This window comes from Zymoseptoria tritici, chromosome 1 (genome assembly GCF_000219625.1).
Source record: "Zymoseptoria tritici IPO323 chromosome 1, whole genome shotgun sequence".
Classification (NCBI taxonomy): Eukaryota; Fungi; Ascomycota; class Dothideomycetes; order Mycosphaerellales; family Mycosphaerellaceae; genus Zymoseptoria; species Zymoseptoria tritici.
The window spans coordinates 2,199,765-2,214,202 of NC_018218.1; the positions used below are offsets into that span (position 1 = coordinate 2,199,765).

Below are 14,438 nucleotides of genomic sequence, written 5' to 3' on the forward strand. Positions count from 1 at the left end.
CTTCAGAGTCGCGAAGTCGACACATATAGCTGATAGACGGTCTGCTGGGGCAGCGACGACGGCCTCTGGAGAGTTGTTGAGGACTTCCTCCCACTCTCGCAGGATGGGCGGTGGGGGAAGATCGTCCCACATGCACGATATCAACTGGACATCAGATGTTAGCAATCAACATACGCTTCATTGTGTCGGCGAAGCTAGAACTCACAACCTGCGCTCGAGTCTCGCGGAAAAGCATGCTAGTCATTGTTAGTATTGTGGTATTGGTATTGCGTGCAGTTATGCTCACCGGCCAGTTAGCGTTTCGAATTGGTTTCCACCTCGTAGTTTCAGCAACTCCGAGGCGCCAGAGGTATGAGCTTTCCAAGACTGTATGGACTCGCGGCTATCGCAAGTGAGGTTTTCGTAGAGGCCGAGAAGTGTTACGGCCACCAGACTTTGGTCCGTCTTACAATGCTTCGGGTCTCGCAGCGCGGCGTTCAACATTCCTAACGCTTTTGCATACAACACTCTGGACCGTACAAGACCAGAGCCAAAACCTTTGACATTGTCGAGAGCAGCCATACCGCAAGCGCGCAGTCCTAGATCGAGTACTGGTTCCATCTGCCGCCCGTGCGAGCCATCCAAGACAAAGTTCCAGTGGCCGGTAGGCGATGTGAATTGTGAGAAGAAGTAGTTGGTGGCAGCATCATCTATCGAAGGCTTAATGCTGTGTGGAATCGTGGCAATCTTCGTGTCCGTCAATTCGTCGTCATTGTCGTAATCCTCGATGCCGAGATTGTTGAAGAGGACCAGATCCTGGTTGTCGTTGCTCGTCGAAAACTTGACGTCTTCGTCGGGTGGTGTGCGATCTCTAAACGATGAAGCCGGAGTCACTGTGAAGCTACCCGCAGGGCTGGTTGAGGATTTCGTTGATGCTGGCGACGGCCGATTCTTCGCTCGATGCGCTTTCAATCTGACGGCCTCACTTTCGTCCTGAATTTGGAGCTGGCTCGTATCTCTGTAGCCCGAACAAGGCTTCTTCAGCTTCACACATCGTGAACACGCCGGTTGTTCTAGGTCGCAGCGCTTTTTGGCCTTGCGACAGTTTTCACAACCTGCGGAAGGCTGTACGGCATATCGTCAGCAGCCAGTCCGAGTGGCATTGCATTCCGTCTAGGTCTGCCCAAGTCACGTACCTTGCCTCGATAGACCATTTGAGGAGCGAAGACTGCGTGACAGCTGTACTCGTAGATTCGACGACACCTGGTTGGGGTGTGAGATCGTCGGTGAACACGCCCGTGGGGCGACAAGATGCTGATGGAGCACCAGTAAGGTAGGCGCTTGGATGTGATCGCGGTAGCCAATCTGTTGCGGGAGGAACTTATCAAGGCAAGCAGCCTCCGCAGCCTCTGGGATATTGGAGAAGCCCTTACACTGATTGACACAATAATATGTCCTTGAAAAGGTGGCCGGGCCGCATGGTTAATCACATGCACGAAGTTCAGCACCACTGGTTCGTCAGCTCAGCCGAAGGATCCGGCTCCGAGTCCGGCTCTCAAGTGTCTTGCGGGAGTTTGAATGCGGATAATTATTGTTGGAAGAGTCAGGTCAGACATCGCAGAAGGCTGCTGATGAGGTCGGCCCATGATGATAATAACAAGAATACGAGCAGCTCTACTGTTTGCTGGAGCAATTTCCGGGCGGGAATTGCTTGCAAGGTAGCCATGCGATGAGAATCTCATCGCATGAGATCGTACATAGGCACCTGGAGCATGCTGCCTGAGGCTTCAACAGCTACAATATCTGTCTAAACCCGCCCACCACTTCTGTCACAGCTTTGGACCCGAGCTTGGCACACCAAGCGCACTTTCCGACTTGGAGATCTCAAAACTTCGCTGGACGACGACAAGCCAGGACGGCCATAACGAATCAACCACCGACCACCGCCCACCAATCGACAAAATGTGCGTAAACGATCCGGAAAGATGAGCGTGGAATTGGGTGGACCTTGATACCGACGACGGCACGAGCACAGAGTCTGGGAAAAGGGCCATCAGCGCATCAATCTTCAAATCCTACAACTCTTCAGCATTGGCTGACAACTTCCACAGGGGTGCCCACAAGTATCTCGAGGAGCTTCAGAAGAAGAAGCAGAGCGATGTCATGCGCTTCTTGCTCCGCGTGCGCTGCTGGGAGGTACGACAAATCGATCCATGAGCGACATAAAGCACCCACGTGCTTGTGTCTTGAGCGTACTCGTTGAACATTGCTGAGAGTACATCAATTTAGCTCCGTCAACTGAACGTTGTCCACCGCGCCTCTCGCCCATCTCGCCCGGACAAGGCCCGCCGCCTGGGATACAAGGCCAAGCAGGGCTATGTCATCTACCGCGTGCGCGTCCGCCGTGGAGGTCGCAAGCGGCCAGTGCCCAAGGGTGCCACCTACGGTACGCTGGAAACATGAAGAGCGAGGATGGCAGAAGCAACGGACCACTGACAACACCCACAGGCAAGCCTACCAACCAGGGTGTGAACCAGCTCAAGTACCAGCGATCTCTCAAGGCCACCGCCGAGGAGCGTGTCGGTCGCCGCTGCGCCAACTTGCGTGTCCTGAACAGCTACTGGATCAACCAGGACTCCACCTACAAGTACTACGAGGTCATCCTCGTTGACCCACAGCACAAGGCTATCCGCCGCGATGCCCGCATCAACTGGATCGTGAACCCAGTGCACAAGCACCGTGAGATGCGTGGCCTCACTGCCACCGGCAAGAAGAGCAGAGGTCTCAACAAGGGTCACCGCTACAACAACACCAAGGCTGGCCGCAGACACACCTGGAAGAGGCAGAACACCCTCTCGCTCTGGCGCTACAGATAGAGGGTTGGCTGAATTGGGAGCGTTTCTAGTACTGGCAGCACTGCTGCACGGTCTGTTTGCAGGAGTTGCAGGGAACTGGGAGCGACGTCTCGAAAAGGAACATTCGATCCGCGTTGGCATGTGCAGGCAGGCTAGTCTGCTGTGCAACGCACAAAATGAAAGCATTCCAAATCTATACCTCTGCCATTGCAATGTGTGTTGTAGTGACGGTCAAGTCTTTACGTGATGTGACGTTAGAAGGATGATTTCTGACACCTCAGATACGAAGTAGATGTAGATCCTTGGTAAGCCAATATGCTGACATCTTCGGCCGCTCATTTTGGCAGCTGAGAGCTAGTGACCGTGAATGGCGAGGTCTCGTATTCAACCCCACGAACATGACTCTGACCGACCGCGCTGATCGTGTTTCCTGTTGGAAGGTCATTTGCCCTTGCTGTTACATGGAACCGCCGTAGCTTCCGACACAAAACCTCAGCACTTGCTGCTCACCCAACATCAGCCCAATGCGAAAGTGAGGACAGCGGAGGTCAACACGCAATCATCTTTCATACATTGCCTCTTAAGGCGTCCAGCGAATTCTTCTCTCAACCAGGACCTGAACACTTCTGCTGAAGTAAGGAATTCAATGAACTCCTCCAGATCTGCCTGATGCCTTCGTCATCATGGTCTTCGAGATTGCTTCCTAGTGGGAGCGCCAGCAACACCACGCCGCCTCGCGCAGGCTCCAGTAGTCATCCTCGCGACAAACCATTGCCACCTCGACCATCCCCAGCCGAGTACACCGATCCGCCGACTTTGAACCCCGATCGACTCGTCCCGCTTCCTTCAAGGCCTCGAGCGCCTTCGGCTCGACAGCATGCTCACAACCGGTCTGCGAGCAACCCGCTACCAAAGATATTCGGGAGGAAGAAAAGCGCAAACTTCAACGATACGGACGTTCCATTGGATGACAGCTTGATTCCCGTTGCTGGCAATGGAGCAGAGGCTACGGTTCCAAGGACAATATCAGGAAAGAAGGGCAAGCAGAGCGAGGATGGCAAGGCAACGAGGAAGTGCATGTGCTGTGACAGTAAGGTGAACGTGCCCAAGGAGCTACCCAGGTTCCGGTGTCTTTGCTGTCTAACGATAAATGATCTGAGGCCAGTGGAGGAGCAGTTGGAGGATGACAAGGGAAGACCTTCGAACCAAAGAGCCGACAATTTTCCTGGAGAGGTTCCGAATGGGCGACGCCCACCGATATCCCTCGATCGTACCAGGACAGTCATCGAGCGATGCGTGGTCACATATTTGGAGGAACGTTGCCAGCACGAGCGTGATGCCGTTCAGCAGGTAAAGCATGGCCGACCTGCGCTTGATGTGTTTGGGCCAGGAGCCCACTCATCACCGCAACGCATTCGATCTTCCGAGGATCACCGCGATGGCAGACGCTCGAACAGTTCTCCGGGCATGCCTTCTCCGATTGGCAACGCCAACCAGGAAACTGAGCCACTTTCGACCAGTGCGACAATTCGCGACTTTGCCGACTTTGAGCTGTTTGCAGGCACTCGGATGGAGACACCTCCACTCAACGCCCCTGAAAGCTCCAGGTCTCCTCGAAAGCCTGTGCCGACGCCTTCAAGGCCGACAAGACAAGCACCCCCACCGCCCATAGGCATAGCTGGTCGAAGACCTTCGCAACCTTCGAGCAGGCGACCTCCTACCGCCGGGCCTCACTCGCCACTACCTGCGCCTAGTCCGAGGCATCCTCCCGAAGGCATGGACCACGTAGATCGCTCAGATCGGGCCAAGTCGATATTCAAGCCGCTGGAGGATTACATTGTAGCCAACTTCGGAGACTTTCGGTGCTTGAACGCATCATTCAGCACCGTTCGTCCTGCGATGGCTGGTAGAGCACGCAGCGAAAGCAACATTCCAACTCCGCCACCTGAGGCTGAGGCAAGCCATGTACTTAGTCCCATGGATGGTCTCTCAGGCATGGACGCGAAGACCTTACTCATCGGCGACATTGGCGAGAATGGGTCTTGGTGGACAGGAAAATCGGATCGCAACCGTAACGACAAGAACTTGAAACGCAAAAAAGTCGGCGAGGGCTCCAAGAAGCCTGTGAGCTCCAGGTCGCCAAACATAAACTGGGCAGATCTCGACGCATGGTATAGTCTTATTCACTCGGCAGGCACAGATTGGCAGAAACAGGCGAAGCTGCTCAAGGCAGATAGTGTTGCATATTCCACATCACCTCTAGAGGGACAGTCGAATATGCATAATATTGAGGAGGATCTGGCAGATGCTCGGGAGCACGCCGTCCGCACACTACTCAAGACGACGGAGAACTTGTTGAAGCGACCTTCAAGGCCTTTGAAAGAGCCAGAGGACTCGCGCTTTCTGTTGATTATACTAGCCAACCCGTCGCTCTACCCATCCAGATCTTCCAACCGGCCGCCAACATCCAGCGATAGACGACCACTTAGGCGTACAGCTTCTGACGAACCTTCAGGACGCCGGCAAGACAGCGCCACGAAAACATCTGGACGGGAAGGAAGCCAGCATAACGGACTCCTCAAGCGAATATTTGGATTGGTATCGTGTTCCTCGGAGAACTGCCATCGCTACATGGTCGGCTGGTTGGCGAGATTCGACGAAGAGCACTTGGTGAAGCTCATCGATCTGGTCGCAAGTTTCGTTACTTACAGAATCGGTCGCCGACCGGGTCGTGCTCGCGGCAAGGATACCGTCAATGATGGTGGTCTCATTCCTGATCTATCCGGATCTACGATGAATACTTCCGCTCAGCTGCACTCTGCGATGGGACTTAGCGGGTCCGTCAAAAAGGGTCCAGATGATCCCAATGCCGAACCTGACTGGTCCAACGATTGGCAGATCAAGGCGGCCGCCAAGGTGATGTCTTTGCTCTTCGCTGCGAACAACATATGGCAGGGCTCCCCTCGCGACGGAGGACACTCTTCGAGCATTCCTCATGCCAAAGCACGCAGGAGCGGACAGCTTCTGCCCACGTCCAGCTTCTACAACACTCTTCTCGATTATCAAGATCTCATTGCCGACTTCAAAATTTGGGAGACCAGACGCGACAAGTTTGCCTTTTGTCAATACCCTCTCTTCCTCTCCATGGGCGCAAAGATCAAGATTCTGGAACACGACGCACGACGTCAGATGGAGATCAAAGCTCGCGAGGCATACTTTGATCAGGTCATCCGGCAGAGGGCAATTGATGGACATTTCACCCTTCGCGTCCGACGAGAGTGCATGGTGGACGACAGTCTTCGTCAGATCAGTGCTGCCGTCGGCGCTGGCCAGGAAGAACTGAAGAAAGGCCTACGCGTTCAGTTCAGCGGCGAGGAAGGCGTCGATGCCGGCGGACCTCGGAAAGAATGGTTTCTCATGCTGGTCCGTGACATCTTCGATCCGAATCACGGCATGTTCGTCTACGACGAGGACTCACAGACTTGCTACTTCAACGCCAACTCATTTGAAACATCCGATCAATACTACCTCGTCGGCGCGCTTCTCGGCTTGGCCATCTACAACAGCACCATCCTCGACATTTCTCTTCCCTCCTTCGCCTTCCGCAAACTCCTCGCCGCGGCGCCCACCTCCTCCAACCCGTCCTCCAACATCACCTCACTAACTGGCACCAAGAATCAAATGACCTACACCCTCTCCGACCTCGCCGAGTTCCGCCCCTCCCTAGCCTCGGGTCTCCAACAACTCCTCGACTTTGATGGAGACGTTGAGGCAACTTATTGCAGAGACTTCGTCGCTCCCATCGACCGCTACGGCAGCTTGACATATGTCCCTCTCATCTCCAACGGCGAGAACATTCCCGTAACGAATTCGAACCGCCACGACTTTGTCGACGCTTACGTCCGCTACCTCCTCGATACCGCCGTAGCGCGGCAATTTGAACCATTCAAACGCGGCTTCTTCACTGTCTGCGCGGGCAATGCGCTTAGCTTGTTTCGCGCAGAGGAGATTGAACTGCTCATTCGCGGGAGCGACGAGAGCTTGGACGTCGACTCCCTTCGCGCAGTGGCGGTGTACGAGAACTGGCGCCTGCCGACCCCGCCTCATAGCCTTGTCGTTCGACCGGCGGAACATGTCGACGTCATTCGTTGGTTTTGGGAGGTGTTCCGCTCGGCGACGCCGGAACGGCAGAGGATGTTGCTCACGTTCATCACGGGCACGGATCGTATTCCCGCCGTCGGGGCGACCAGCTTGGTGTTGAGGATCATGGCGGGTGGGGATGGATGGGGTGGTGGCGGTAGGGAGGAGAGGGAACGGTTCCCAGTCGCGAGGACGTGTTTCAACATGTTGGTGCTGTGGAGGTATGAATCAAAAGAGGTGCTGAAGGGAAAGTTGTGGAGGGCTGTGGAGGAGAGTGAGGGATTTGCGTTGAAGTGATTGAATGTCCCGATCGGGCACAATGTGCCCCTTTGGAGGCGTTTGGGGTCTTTTGGGTATACCTCATCACGAGGATTCTTCGGGGAAGTTTGATGCGGGATCATTACGATGGGCGCTGCCGGAGAGTGCGGAATGCGGTAGAGACGGTTCAACAGACCTAGGAAAGCTTTGCATGGACTGGAAATTTGTTTCTTACTGCAACCGATGATGTCTCCCGGTGAGTCTCCCATCTCAGGCTTCGTCAATCAGAGACGTGCGATATCAACCTCCATGTTCGGGAGAAATTGGATGACGAGAGTTCCTGGGGCGTCAGGAGAGGGTGGAGTGATGTTCTTCGCACCGCCCTGTTCTCACCTGATATGTAGCTTGTTGTTCAACTAGGGTGCTTGCTGGTCGCGAGTTCTTGTTTGAACTTTGCTATGGTAAATCACGGCTTTTAAAAAATGCCCGCTCAGACTTTAGCTCCAGTCTTCGCCAAGTCGACAGCCGCGTGGTACTCTGCCGAGGACGCAGAGTCGGAGAGGCGGACTTGCTTGCACGTTGCTTTCGTCCTTGTCTTTGCCCTGAAGTGATACGGCTGCTGTCATCACGCATGACCTTTTGCATGGGTTCTCCCGGGAGCAAAATCCCAACTCCCAGCACCTCGCACAGCGTACAACGGGGTTTGTATCTGGAGACTCTTGCGTCTGCGGCCGAAGCTCCAGTACGCACCACCGGCACGCGTTTGGCATGAGAGAAGCCATACGCAGAGGACTTTGGTGGCAGTGATCCAACGCCGAGAAACCGTTCCAAAGTCAATCTTTCCAGCATTCGGCCACTGCTCCCGAGTCCCGAACGATTGGTGGACGGAAAGGGGCGTCATGGAGGTGAGCCCTAAATAGTCGACCGGGACAAGGTTGATACTTGGTAGCGAAGCGTGGCCGGACGAGAGTTTTGGAGAAATTGAGAGCTTACCTTACTGCCCACATGGCTCCGATCGGCGCTGCCCCTACAGGTGGAGTGGTCCTGTAACCCGCAACCGCGACCGCGACTCAAGACTTTCGATTCTTTCATCCCTTCCTCACTCGTTCACTTTCCTGCTTGCTACAACCGACCTTTGGACTCTCGTTGAATTTCTTCTCACTCTCGCATTTTTCTGATTGAGCAAGAACCTTGCGGTCTGTGACCAGTACTCGATCCATCTTCTATACCCAAGACCCAACTCCCACGATCCTCGAAAGACCACCTCCGCCATGGCCTTCCAACCGTACACTCCGAAACCCGTCACCGACATCTTCACCCACGACACCGACATCAACCGACGAGAATGCCGCCGCGTCGTCCCCATGCGCGTCCTCGCCCTTGGACTCGGCCGTACGGGCACCGCTTCCCTTCGCACAGCCCTCAAAGAGCTAGGATTCGACGATTGCTACCACATGATGTCCGCGTCGGTTGAGAACCCTCCCGACTGCCTGATGTGGTCAGACGCTTTGGCAGCCAAGTACGACGGCAAAGGCCAGTTCGGTCGGGAACAGTGGGATCAGTTGACGGGACACTGCCAGGCGATTTGTGACTGGCCAGCGGTTGCATTTGCGAAGGAGTTGATCGAGGCGTACCCCAACGCAAAAGTCATCCTCACGACGAGGGACGTCGATTCGTGGCATGCGAGTACCTTGAAGACGGTGCATTGGCGTGCGACGGAACCTGAGTTGAAGCTCGTGTCGAAATTTGATTGGGGTGCTGGGTTGTACCAGCCTATGCTTTCGAGTGAGTCGACGACGCATTGTGACACGAGCTATGAGATGTACGGCTAACAACATCTCAACAGAATTCTGGACCGAGTTCTGGAATGGCGACTTTGAGAAGAATGGCAAAGCCCGCTTCAACGAATACTACGACGAAGTCCGCTCCCTCGTGCCGGCGGACAACCTTCTCGAATACAAGATGGGCGAAGGCTGGAAGCCGCTCGCCGACTTCCTCGAAGTGCCCGTTCCCGAGGGCAAGAAGTTCCCGCGTACCAACGACACGGATGGTTTTGTCGATCGCTGCCGCAGGAGAAATCGCATGCAGATGATGAACGTACTTTTCCGCGCGACGGTCGTCGGCGGTGGACTCGCGGCTATTGTGCTGGGCACGACAATGACCGTGAGGAGGTTCTTTGGTAGGCGTGCGTAGGTGACGGATGTGGTGTCCCGTCGGCACTTGCGGGTCAACGGGACGTGTGGTTTGATATGTTGTACATGGTGTCATGGAGTAGGATATAGTGGGCCTCACTGATCATTTGCGAATTGGGCTCTTCGATATGGGACGGCGTTTGAGCTAGATCATCGGCATTTCGTCACATTTTGGAGTTGTACAGAGATACGGGTGTCACGTTCAAGGCCACAAAAGTCAACTGTGGCACGCAATTTTTACCCGCTCATTTTAGGTCGGTTCATTTGTCAAGAGAGAAGCTTGGATGTCATAGAAGCTGTACAGATTTCTTGTTGGTTCCAGGTGCGGTCCGAACTGCACATGGTCGTCCCTAGATGACAATTGGCGATGGCATCGACACCTGCTCGCACATCGGAGTCTCCAACGAAACGACCAAATCATGCGAGACATCGATGAGGAAATCTCCAAACACGACGCAGCATTTCGCCCCTTATTATCGCCTCTTGGACTGCCAAAGGAAGTGTGCACAATACCGTTCTTGTACGACATCGGAGTTGTCACCGCTCGGCACTTCTGCAGTCTGCACGATGCGAGCGGCTACCGAACAAAGCGTGCGACTTCCCTTCAATGGACGCGCATGCACGAGCACTTATTCGGTCGTGGAGTAAACCCCAATCCCGGTCCGGCTGCGACGCAAAACCACTTCATGTGACGTTTCAGTCTCAACAAGCCAACTGTCTGTCTGGGATTGTTTGTTGAGAGAGTGGACCGGTGACGTTGCCTGTCATTTGCATTGCATGCAGTCGAGGGCGTGAACTTGTCCGCAAATTGAGGTAGAACGCCAGTTTTACCGGAATGGGCGTTCGCGAGGTTGGTGAGGGTGGCGACGGGACGTGAATAGCCTGCGGTCAAAAGGAGAGCGTCGCGATTGAGATAAACCAAATTCGGCGACAACACTATTGGCGTCACTCAACGAAGCTCCGTCCAACGCATGGATATGGCACTGGACAATGTTTCGAAATCGGCTATTGGCATCCGTCTCGTCCGCGAGTCATCCTCGCACGTCGCATTCGTCCCGACGAGACACTGCCTGTGCTACAACTCCACCAGGTGTCAAGCACGGGAAGAGAAATTACATGCACGGAACAGGTCTACATCGAAGCGATGGTAGGCGGATCCCGACGTTTGTATCGTGTGCAAACAAAAAAACAACTGGGTCCATGAGGAAGGAAGGAATACCGCATTGGATGCCCTATTCCATACCGACGGGACTTGAGTTCATGCATTCCCTGGCCATGACATATCCTCCTTCCAGCTCTGTTTCCAAACTTGCGTCGCCACCCTGATCTTTCGCTGTAGAGAATTCGACCTCACCGTACCTCAGTGTCTCTCTCTCGCCCTGAATGCTTACCCGAAGTCTGGCGAGACTGCTCCGATCTTTGACACAACCCAGCCTTCCATGATTGATCGACGGCCGTCCCTATGTCACTCTTTCCTGCGACTTCGACTCGACTCGGGTGTTTGATCGTATGGGCATTGTTCGCTGTTGGCATCGTTGCTGAACTGAATAATGAGGTGAGCTATATCCGCCAAACTCTGTCCCACCGCCGCTGCCTTGCTGACACGAATGTTTCGTCCAGACTTCACCAACACATTCATTCAAGAGTGTAAGTCCGACGACATCACCTCAATCATCTCACCCACATCTCCGACTGACATCCTCCACAACAGCGACCAGACCTACATGCTCCTATCCTGACCATCGACCTCATCAAGCCAGAACTGGTCACTCCGGGCTACATCTTCCTCGCACCCTACCGCAATCTCGACCCAGCACCATACATCTACGACAATTATGGCAACCTCGTCTGGTCCGGCGCCGGCTCCGGTGGTCCGAAAACCGCCCATGCTCCTCGAGTATGCACGTACAAGGGCACCGACCACCTCTGCTTCTTCCAAGGCGAACAACAAAAAGGCTTCGCGCGCGGCCACGGCGTGATCATGGACCAAACCTACCGCGTCGTCAAAACCGTCGAGAGCACCGGCGCGGGCGCCAGCAGTGACATGCACGAATTCAAACTCACGCCGTTCTCCAACGGCACCACCGCGTTGATGACCGTCTATCAACCTCGCCGCTACGACCTGACGGCGAATCCGCGCTTCAACATCCGCAATGGACTCGGCTGGATCGTCGAAGGCGTGTTCCAGGAAGTCGACATCGAGACTGGAGCTCTGATCTTCGAATGGCGTTCGCTCGACCATGTCGATCCTTCCGCCGCTTGGACCTTGCCCGGCACGACCGACACTTCCGGGGATGGTTTGACCCAGCAAACGCCCTGGGACTACTTCCACCTCAACTCGATCGACAAGAATGCTGATGGAGACTACCTCCTCTCTGCCCGACACGTGAGCGCGGTGTACAAGGTGTCCGGCGAGGACGGGCACATCATCTGGCAACTCGGGGGGAATTGTCCTTCTTTCGAACAGACGAACTTTGCCTTTTCGTACCAACATCATGCTCGGTGGATCTCCGAGAACGCAACTCATACCCTGCTCTCCCTCTTCGACAACGCCAGCAACAACTACAACTGGACCGGCCCGGAGTCTTCCGGGATAATCCTCTCCATCAACCACATCGACCTCACCGCCACGAAAATCCAATCCTACGCCCCACCTTCTCCGAATCTCATCTCCTCTTCCCAAGGCTCCTTTCAAATCCTCCCCGACAATGGAGGAGCCCTCATCGTCTGGGGCGAGCACGCGCACTTCACCGAACATACGTCGACGGGAGAGATTGTGTTGTCGGGAAAGTTGGCCGATCGACTATCGGACGTGATGATCTATCGGAGTCATAAGTTTCCATGGGTGGGAAGACCACTGACCTCCCCTGCGCTGTACGCTTTCTCTCGGGATGGGGAGGAGGAAAAGGCGAGGACGACGTTCTGGGCGAGTTGGAATGGAGCGACGGAAGTGGTGCGGTGGGAATTGTGGACTGCGGATGAGAGAGGTGGGCCGTGGGGGAATTATGGCAGTGCGGATAGAGAGGGAAGATTCGAGACGGAGTTTTTCATCGAGAGGTTTGAACGGTGGGGGTTTGTGGTTGCGAGGGATGGTGGAGGGAGGGAGTTGGGGAGGAGTGCGGTCGTGAAGACGTTTGTCCCGAGTGCTGGGTTGAGGCAATATTGTGACGAGCGGGATTGTGCTGCCGCGAGGGGTTTGGAGGAAGGAGAGGAGGTGGTGCCGTATGAGGCGGAAGACAGCACGAGGGAAGGAGAGAGGACGACCGATCGGGGGTATGATACGGCGCATTATTACGATGTTGCGGGGTTCGAGGTGGAAGAAGTGGAGGGGAGGAGGAGGAGGAGGAGGGAGGAGAAGTGGGTCGTGGCGTTGGGGGTGGTGATTGGGATTGGGGTGGTTTGGGGAGCGCTTGCGGTGTGGAGGGTGGGTGGATGGAGGAGGGTGTTGGCGAGGAAGGGAGGAGCGGTGGATTGGAGTGTTTGGTGGAGGTGGAATCGGTATGCGAGGTTGAAGCAGGAGGATTGGTGGGAGGGAAAGGGCGTGTTGTAGGTTGGAAAAAATGGGAGGGGGAATGTTTGGGTGAGTTGGCATTGTGTTTTGGCGATGAGCATGTGGCATTGGACGGGGCGTTGTGTAAGGTAGGCATATAGATGGAGTTTTTGGGTGGTGAAGTAGAGGTGAACATTTGCATGGGTTGAGAAATCCTGAGAAATAACAACCACTGATCAAGCTTGCCTTTTACATATTGTAGCCTCTTCGATATGAAGTAGCTCGATCAACTCGAAACGCGAAGAATGTCCATGCTCTCGAGGTTTCAACCACGGCCAGCAGAACTCGCGTCGCGTTCTGTATCGAGAGCTTAAGCTAGCACTGATTCACACTTTGTCGAGTATTGACCAAGTCATCGAGTTGAGTTGACAATGAGAATGGTCTAGCGTCGTCGACATGGGATCTGGTGACAAGGTATTGATTGCTGCCCGAGCAGTGAGTCGTCTCGACACCTCGTGTCTGCCTTCTCTTGGCGTTTTGTGTGAGAGCATGTGCGTGTCGCGTCCGCGTGGAGTCGATGCGTGAGATGTCGTCGTTGACATCGTGTGGAACGACGACGAATGATTAGCCCGACTCGGTCAATGCATGTGCGCCGCCCTGTGAGGTTAAAGAGATAAAAGGCTGCCGGATGAGGAAGGAGCATGATGGATGATGGCTCGGGTCACACGTGGAAGATGCCCTGATGTCGGCGATCCCGTCCGCTCGGAGATTGAAAGAAGTCTAAGGTACCTAAGTCTCCAGGAGGAAAGGTTCGGCGAAGTGAGAACCTGGAAGGGTGGAAGGGTGGAAGGGTTCGGCGCAGGCAAGGTAGCGTGGCAGTGCGTGGGTAGGTGGTCCCGGTCTTGGTCTTGGCATGCTCCGTCACTCCCTCGCAGACGAAGCCCAGCACTACTCGAAGCTCCCGTCCGTACCGTAGTTCCAGATTTCCCGTCCCTCGGATGCGACAATGACAAAGCCAACAAACGAACACTTCCAAGGTTGGGTTCGACAACGCAACCACCTCCAATCGATGTTGTCCATTGGCAATAATGGCAGGCCGCGGGGGGGTGCACTGACAGGACATCTGGACGGTTGTGAAGGAGCCCTGCATTCTCTTTCTTCCGGTGCAGGCATCGGAGGGATCATGGATGGGGCTGAAGATCGCCGTGGTTCGATCCATTCGATGGTCTGTTGAGATGAGATGAGCCGACGCACTCTGACATGATGGATTTTCCCATGTGATATGTCATCTTGGGATCATGGGATTCCAGATTCCTTCCATGTTCTGTACGACAATATGATCCTGCAGTCTATCCGATGTTCGTGTTCGTGCTATGACTAGGAGATCCAATAGGCACAAGCGCGGGAAAATCTTGGACTTCCCTGGATGAACGTTTTGGAGCTCGAGCTCCGGACTGCATCTCCGGACTACATCTAGTTCCAAGGTACCTTAGTCGAGCATGGCGTCCCATCGACGAACCACGT

The 14,438-nt window shown here is 54.8% G+C and overlaps 4 protein-coding genes across 4 annotated transcripts; all 4 read left to right on the forward strand.

Moving 5' to 3' along the window:
- Positions 1 to 1,889: 1,889 nt before the first annotated feature.
- Positions 1,890 to 3,029, forward strand: MYCGRDRAFT_102281 (60S ribosomal protein L15; the record flags this gene model as incomplete). Its single annotated transcript, XM_003856123.1, has 4 exons — positions 1,890 to 1,943; positions 2,091 to 2,175; positions 2,269 to 2,425; positions 2,488 to 3,029. Coding segments are annotated over 4 exons (612 nt in total).
- A 336-nt stretch (positions 3,030 to 3,365) lies between these two features.
- Positions 3,366 to 7,452, forward strand: MYCGRDRAFT_52682 (uncharacterized protein; the record flags this gene model as incomplete). Its single annotated transcript, XM_003856124.1, has 2 exons — positions 3,366 to 4,184; positions 4,386 to 7,452. 2 exons carry the CDS (start codon positions 3,504 to 3,506, stop codon positions 7,269 to 7,271), a joined length of 3,567 nt encoding a protein of 1,188 aa, XP_003856172.1.
- An 882-nt stretch (positions 7,453 to 8,334) lies between these two features.
- MYCGRDRAFT_52686 (uncharacterized protein) lies at positions 8,335 to 9,590 on the forward strand (the record flags this gene model as incomplete). Its single annotated transcript, XM_003856125.1, has 2 exons — positions 8,335 to 9,017; positions 9,079 to 9,590. 2 exons carry the CDS (start codon positions 8,504 to 8,506, stop codon positions 9,423 to 9,425), a joined length of 861 nt encoding a protein of 286 aa, XP_003856173.1.
- Positions 9,591 to 11,129: 1,539 nt separating this feature from the next.
- MYCGRDRAFT_32432 (uncharacterized protein) lies at positions 11,130 to 12,974 on the forward strand (the record flags this gene model as incomplete). The annotated part of the gene is made up of 1 exon (XM_003856126.1): positions 11,130 to 12,974. A coding segment is annotated over one exon (1,845 nt), but the record flags the coding sequence as incomplete, so codon positions are not given.
- Positions 12,975 to 14,438: the final 1,464 nt, after the last annotated feature.